Source organism: Sardina pilchardus, chromosome 3, assembly GCF_963854185.1.
Source record: "Sardina pilchardus chromosome 3, fSarPil1.1, whole genome shotgun sequence".
Taxonomy (NCBI): Eukaryota; Metazoa; Chordata; class Actinopteri; order Clupeiformes; family Clupeidae; genus Sardina; species Sardina pilchardus.
The window spans coordinates 5,362,779-5,370,278 of record NC_084996.1 but is presented as its reverse complement, the minus strand read 5'-3'; the positions used below and the strand labels follow the sequence as shown (position 1 = coordinate 5,370,278).

The 7,500-nt window shown below is 49.0% G+C and overlaps 1 protein-coding gene across 1 annotated transcript in view; it reads left to right on the top strand.

Moving 5' to 3' along the window:
* The window catches only part of col14a1a (collagen, type XIV, alpha 1a), a 71,324-nt gene that overhangs the window by 7,367 nt on the left and 56,457 nt on the right, over positions 1 to 7,500 (top strand). The window contains exons 8-15 of the mRNA XM_062533346.1: positions 126 to 268; positions 1,027 to 1,156; positions 1,544 to 1,683; positions 2,015 to 2,141; positions 3,137 to 3,276; positions 4,658 to 4,790; positions 5,254 to 5,286; positions 5,980 to 6,122. Of these exons, the coding sequence (XP_062389330.1) occupies positions 126 to 268; positions 1,027 to 1,156; positions 1,544 to 1,683; positions 2,015 to 2,141; positions 3,137 to 3,276; positions 4,658 to 4,790; positions 5,254 to 5,286; positions 5,980 to 6,122 (989 nt within the window). The remainder of the gene's footprint in view (positions 1 to 125; positions 269 to 1,026; positions 1,157 to 1,543; positions 1,684 to 2,014; positions 2,142 to 3,136; positions 3,277 to 4,657; positions 4,791 to 5,253; positions 5,287 to 5,979; positions 6,123 to 7,500) is intronic.

Here is a 7,500-nt window from a genome sequence, read left to right as displayed (position 1 = left end):
TGACTGAGAAATGTGTGTGTGTGTGTGTGTTTTCGTGTATGTGTGTGTGTGTGTGTGTGTGTGTGTGTGTACGTGTGTGTGCGCGCCGCACGTGTGTGTTAATAATGCGCGTCCCTGTCTTGCAGTGGCCTTACCCAAGGTGGCCGAGATGAATCTGGACGACGTGACCCACAGCAGCATGCGTGTGCACTGGAGGAGCGTGGAGGGGGCCTCTGGCTACATGATCCTGTACACATCACCCACCCTGGAGGATGCGGATAAGACGGAGGTGAGACACACAGCTCTCAACTAGCTACCAGCAGAGCGTCAACAGCACCATAAGCCCCTTTGTGTGAAGTTCTCAAATAAACTTTAGAATGACTATGAATATGATTATGAACTATGAATGTATGAGTTTGAATGGTCATAATGGACGTGTATTCATAATTCCTTAACATGAGTGAAAGCGAAAGTGGTTATTATAACAGAAATTTATACAACTGTAACATGCAATAGCCTACTTGCATTGCCTCTCAGAAGGCTTGTGTGGTAGCTGTCTTCCAGCAAGTATTACTTTAAGCTCCCTGGAAGTCCTGTGAAATTCCTTATGATGTCCATCAGCCTGTAGCAGGCTCACTACCATAGGTCAGCAGCACAGTTGGGGCTACCATGCGTGTAGGACTTCTATCTCTCTTATGGGATTGACCATTGCCATTACAAATCAAATCAGTCCATGAAGTTACGGTACCCCTGAGGCTTCACAGGCAGATGAATGAGAGGTTAACCTGAAGGTTAAAGGCCTTTGCTCACAACCATTTATGTTCCTGTTGTGAATGATATGCCGTAATGTATGTACAGTTATATTTGGATTTATTTTGGTTTGTCTCGTCATTCATTAGTGGATTCATGGCATACAAACCTGTGTGTGATGTGTGTGTGTGTATGTGTGTGTGTGTGTGTGTCTGTATGTGCGTGTATGTATGTGCGTGTATGTCTGTGATGTGTATGTGTGTGTGTGTGTGTGTGTGTGTGTGTGTCTGAATGTAGATACGAGTGCCAGAGTCGGTAACAGACATCCAGCTGACAGCCCTGAGCCCAGACACGGAGTACATGGTGAACGTGTACGCCCTGTTCGGAGACGACACCAGCGACCCGAGGACCGGCCAAGAGACCACACGTGAGTGTGCCGCTCGCCTACGCCTCGCCGCACCGCCGTTCCGCAGCTCCTGGCCCCCGAGTAGCTCGTGTTTCCCCCCTTCGCACTGACAGCTGAGGGGCAGGAACACGTCGGAACAAAACTCCTAAAAAAGTTTCACCGCAGAATGAAACAAGACATCGGCTGAATCCTTCCTCTGCCAGTATAGCTTCGATGGCCAGATTCACCCTCTTGCCTTTTAAAGAAATATGGTTATTGGAGAGGGCCCGGTGTGCTGTGCCACAGTTTTCCACGCATGACTAAACGTTTTAGACCGAAGTTGGTGCTTCATCTCGGTCTGTGCGACTGCGGTCGTCTGGATGGCACGGGGGATTAGTCAGTCATCTGATTCTCATTATCCACTTCCAGTGCCCCTGTCGCCTCCGCGCAACCTGCAGATCCTCGACGTGAAGCACAGCTCCGCCAGGCTAAGCTGGGGCCCGGGAGCCAAAGACGTCCAGGGCTACCGCGTCGGATATGTCGTTACCGGAGGAATCCAAACAAATGAGGTGAGGACTGACGTTGGGGAAGTGTCTGTCCAGAAGGTTTGCTTCTGTTGTCACCTCCTCGTGCTCTCTCAAGAGCTGGGTTACTGTATCATGTATTTATCATGGCTGACTGATGAAGCAAAACATTTATTCTGCTTCCACAAAAAAGTTTGAATTTCCTCGATTTTTGCTGGATAGTGGTGATGAGATGTGCTTTGGTTGCGCTTGTGTTTGGGTTCGGGACGAGGCCAGGGCTCGTCCGTTCTCCCTCTGACCCGTGGTTCACGGTGTGTGTGTGTGTGTGTGTGTGTGTGTGTGTGTGTGTGTGTGTGTGTGTGTGTGTGTGTCCTAGGTGGAGGCCGGACCGGTCACTTCCCTGGTGCTGAAGGACCTGGCTTCCCTGACGGAGTACACGGTCGCTGTCTTCGCCATCTATGACGCGGGCCAATCAGAAGCGCTGAGCGGGAGCTTCGTGACCTGTAAGACTTCCTCTTAAGAGTCGGCCGCTAATAGTCGGCTACCTCTCTGACCTCTGAATTAGACCCGAGGTCACAATCCGTCGTCTCACAGCGCAGGTCACAGGGGACATGAATGAAACATCACTCTCAGCGCTAGACCGTTATTACCTCTAAAGCGTTGTCATTACCCGAGATAAATGATGCATCGTGGCAGGCTTCGATCCATTGTCTTTTTTTGCGGGCAGTTTGCCACTGTCATTCTGAGGTGTGCTGAGGAGTGCCCTGCTGTTCTGTGGCAGTCGACGGTGAGCGGGCCGGGTCAAGCTGGGCTGGGCTGCTTGGTGCTGCTGTCTCAGCACAAATAGATGGGAGTTGGTTTGTGGGGGACACAGAGGCCCCATGACTTCTACTCCCGCACTCATTCGCTCCTCTCACTCACTCACGACTCTGCTCGGCTCGGCTCTGCTCGTCTCCGTGGCTCCGTGCCCGAGCTCTGTCCTCATCTGAACTCTCACCAAGCCCGCTGCACCTACAGCGAGAGGCTGGGGAGAAGAAACGTTTGAGATCCCTATCCCACTGCGTCAGGAGCCAGGAAATAAATGTCAATCAATCCCTTTTTTTTTTTGTCGGGAGTGCTCAGTAATCAAGAACATCTTGCTGTAATATGCATTCTAGATTATTTGATGTTTTCGTAAATCATTGTTGATGTTTTAGTAAATCATTACTACATGATTCATTATGCAGTTAGTCGTGACGGCATGCAATGTGATATTATTTTATTATAGATGCTGACTTTAGACTTTAAGCTTCAAAGTCCCCAAGAACAAATAATGAATATCCAAGAACATCAAGATGTGTCGTTTCAGCATGTGCTGTGTGCGCTATGAATTATAACAGAGGTCAACATTACCAAATGAAAGTCAACAGAGGCCCTCTGTTATCTTGATGTCTCTATGCTCTGATGAATGGCTTTAGTTAGCGGAGTGGGTCTGATGTGTCTTGTGTGTCTCCCCCAGTGGAAGTGCCTGAGCCGCTGGACACGCTGACCAGCGACGTGAGCTCGGACAGCTTCCGCGTCAGCTGGACTCATCCCGCGCAGGACGTGCTGCTCTACAAACTCGCCTGGGTCCCGCTCGACGGAGGAGACAGCATGGAGGTCAGTTGGAACAAGCGGTTTCCCGAGCCGCGCCGCGGTCCGCTGCTCGGCGTTAAATAAGACCGCCGCGTGGGTCAGAGGTGCACGTTTCTGTGCCATCGAGGGAAATTAATGTGCGAATGAACGTTCTGGCCTCGTCATCACACCGCACACTTGCGTGGCGCTCGAAGTGCATTAGAAGTGCAACAGGAGGCACTTTTCATCAAATAAAGTGCGTCCGTAATGGGTCTGGATGAGGTTTTGAATTACAAGGCCGAGCTATTAGAAAGTGTCCCTCGTTATGAGCCCCAACAGCTGTGGTCATGTGCCGTTGCGATGCGGTTCACGTGAAGGTGAAGATTTTAATTAAAGTGCTGATGAAGCAATTCATCTCCCGATTGGACTAAATTACAACACTGACTACAGAAGTTAATCTGAGTGCAGGGACCATCTGGACGCACCAATAGCAGCGAGAGACATGGTCCGTCACTCTTGGGGGGGGGGTCCACTAGTGATCCACTAAAACCAATGAGCTCATTCAAACTTTGAAGCTGGCTTTGAGTTTCATTAGAGGTAGGAAGCTGGAATTACAGTAAAGACAATAGGTTCTTTCCTCTATACGAAAACAAACTATGGTGTGCAGTTTAGTGAGTTACTGTATAAGCATCTAATTTCAAATCCACCGCTCGACAATTCATCTCAGTATCGGTCAGTCAGCACTTCAAAACTCTACTTTCGCCCATGGGGACTCTTGTAGCCCTACAGCCGGCGCTGTATTTCGGACCCAGAGGAGGTGGCTGAAGGGTTGACGTGGCGAGCGAGCGAGCGGGGGGGGTGGCGAGGCGGGTTGTGGGAAGTGTTGCTCTTTCTCCCTGAGCCGCGTGTGTGTGTGTGTGTGTGTGTGTGTGTGTGTGTGTGTGTGTGACTCATGCACCGGAGCCTGCCGTGGCGGCCCTGAGAACCTCTGCTCTTTAGAGATAGCGCCGCCGGTCGATAGGTTTGCCGAGAGCCAGCGGAGCAGAAAATCATAACTCGGATGAGAGGTGGACGCAGGAGGAGGAGGACGCTGGTTCTCCGCCGCCCTCCACCCTCCACCACTCCCCCCACCCCCACCCCCCCCACCCCCCCAACACGCCGCTTTCATCTCCAACGCGTCCTGCTGCATTATGGATGTGTTGGCGTCTTCGCCATGTTTGTTAAAAAAAAGGCTGCTTGATGAGAAACAATACCCTTTTAAGGCATTCAGTCTTGGTGCTCACCCATAGCGTTCCAAACTTGAATGCCCCACCTCCGGGAAGATATCGATTGAAAAAGGGTTTGCGGCTCTAACATTGTTGGTGTTCTGGATTGTGAATGTACGTATCGTTCACAAGTGGCTCAAGTGTGGCGTTGTGATGTGCAGGTGGTGGTGCCCGGCGACCAGGACTCGTACGTGCTGACGGGGCTGGAGGCGCGGACGGAGTACGAGGTGTTCCTCTCGGCCTCCTACAGCGGCGACGTGGAGAGCGAGGCCGTCGCCCTCCTGGAGACCACACGTGAGAGAAGCACACTGATCTGCTTGCTGCTTTAGGCCCGATTCACACCAAAGATCCGCGACGAGACGAGACCGTTGTAAAAAAATGTTGCAAGCCGCCGCAAGCCGTCGCAAAGCATGCAACATGTCTAGCCGTCGCAGTTGTGAAGGTTTTAGAATGTCGCAGCTCATCTCCTCGCGAATCTTTGGTTGAACCCCACTCCTTAGAGACTAAAGAGATTTATTTCATTACTCTTCATCAACACATTCTCAGGCTTAAATGGAAGTGAATGACAAGGTCTTCAGAAAGAAGTTGAATCAATTAATTATGTAGTTTGCTTAATCAAATAAGGTTGATTACCCACCACAGATTAAAGCATCATGCCAGACATAAACCCATTTGTCTGTTCAGTATGAGATCTCCATTAGTTTCAGTCTCCATTCATGCTTTGTCTATCTTTTTTCCCCATGTGTGTATAATCCAGTGGATAGATCTACAGTTGCCTCGCCAACAGAAGGTAAGTCATTATGGCTGCCACTGGTCTAATGAATAGAATGGCTTGTTATGTTACCTATCAAAGGGTGAGCTTTCATTTCAGGCTTGTGTACTTGTTTACGGTTTATGTACATGAGTCACAACAACACACTACTGTGAGAGCTTCATACTGACAGCTGTGATAAATCAAGTATTTGATTTTAGTCCTGTAAATGTACTCTCTCTCTTTCCCTCCCTCTCTCTCTCTCTCTCACCTTCTCTCACCCTCTCTCTGTAGAGTATTTGTCTGTTGGAGGACTAGTGTGAGAGGAAAGGTGTTTCCTCCATAACATCTGTTTATCTGTTCCATCATGGCCCCTTTTTTAAAGCACACTATTGTTTTCATTGGTCTGGTTGTCAGTCTGTTGCGAGGTAATCAGACCTTAACAAGCAGTTTTATGCCTTGTGACCAGAACATCCAGATGTTCATGACTAATGATATGGCATCCGATACTCTGGTCTGCTCTTTGTGTTTTGGACACCCCTCGCATATTGGGCCACACGAATATTCCAGAAAGCCTTTCGTTCAGCTCGCCAGTATGACTAAGAACTGGCCGGCTTTTTTTCGACTTTCGGTCAAGCTGATGGCCACGATAGCACGTTTTCGGTTTCCTGTGGCGAGTCCGGTGCCCAGCACTGTTCCGAATGCCGTGTCGATTCCCGTCTCTCCCTTTAGAGCCTCGCTTCGGTCTGAGCGATATCAGAGTGGACGAGGAGACGGCGTCCAGCCTGCGGGTGAGCTGGGAGATCGAGGACGCGAACGTGGAGCAGTTCAAGGTGTCCTACAGGAGCCAGAGAGGAAGTCGAAACGAAGAGGTGGTGAGTGTGCTCACGTCCTCCTCGACCTGTTACCCAGCAACACTCCCACAATAGTCCAACTGTGTATGACTGAGCTTGACCGAAGGTGTCAGTCAGCTATAGGAAGACAAGAGGAGAGTGCAGAGAACAGCCTTTAGCTGCATTCTTAAGGTTCCATAGCTGTACAAGCTAGACAGCCCACTGTTACACAACATACTCACTGCTATACACTACATACCACGTACTGCTTTAAAATGAGTTTCTTGGCAAATTATGACTGAATTAGACAGCATCCGTATAGATGTATCCAATAGTACTAATTTGTTGTAGCAAATTAGAATAATTGCATACAACCAGTATTCAGGCATAGGTGCAACTGAATGAATATGTAGCTGTGTGACTTCAGTTATCTTGTCATACGCCAGTCAACTGTCTAGATATTGTTTTGTGAGTCAGAGAACCACAGTGGACTCTCTCTTTGTATAGCAGTCTAATATTTACCCCCTGAACCAGTGTGGCACCAGGCAGAAAAAAAAGGCATTTTCTCAGTGACTGAGCTTGGTGATTTTTGTTCCGACCCATCAAACCTTTCTCCCAGACGTTTCTCTGGCACAAGGCTCTGACACCAGAGTCAAGAGGGAACTGCATTTATGTCACTGCCACCTTCAAGAGTCTCTTCCATATAAACAATTGTGTTTGTGTGCGTGTGTGTGTGTGTGTGTGTGTGTGTGTGTGTGTGTTTGTGTGCGTGTGTGTGAGAGAGAGAGTGTGTGTGTTCAAACGTCAAAGTCTTTGGGGACACATATGTGTGTTATCCCTCAAGAACAGACACACACACACACACACACACACACACATACCACCCTGAATCGTATACTGCATGGAAACAGGTGTGCTTTGTTGTAGCGGCACGTTTGAATTGGAAATCCGGTGTTTTATCCATTTTGCTTTTATGTGCACTGCTTTCTGGGAGGGAAATTCTGGATTGAGCTTGTCCTTGCGCCACAGAAGAATACATAGAAGTACTCGCTGAATAATGCATGAGCTTTGTGTGTATGTACTGTAAATGACCTGGTGTGCTGTAGTCTAGAAGAGTCACCCTCCAGGTGCCAAGCAGCAAACCCCATCTCATCACACCCCATCACAACACAGATGTCAGTAGCAGAAACTAGACACTAATTCAAATGGCATCGCACGGCACGTGTTATTTGCACATAGTTGTGTGAATTTGACCACTGAGTACGTACACGCTCCTTGTCGAGGATAAGATCATATTCCATTAGCAACGTGTTAAATAATTCAAAAGTAGCCGTGAAAGTGGCTTTACCGTACCTCATGAATACTGTACATGCGGTGCCGAATGGAATCTCTCAGGTTAGATGCCGCTGGGGGGACCGGA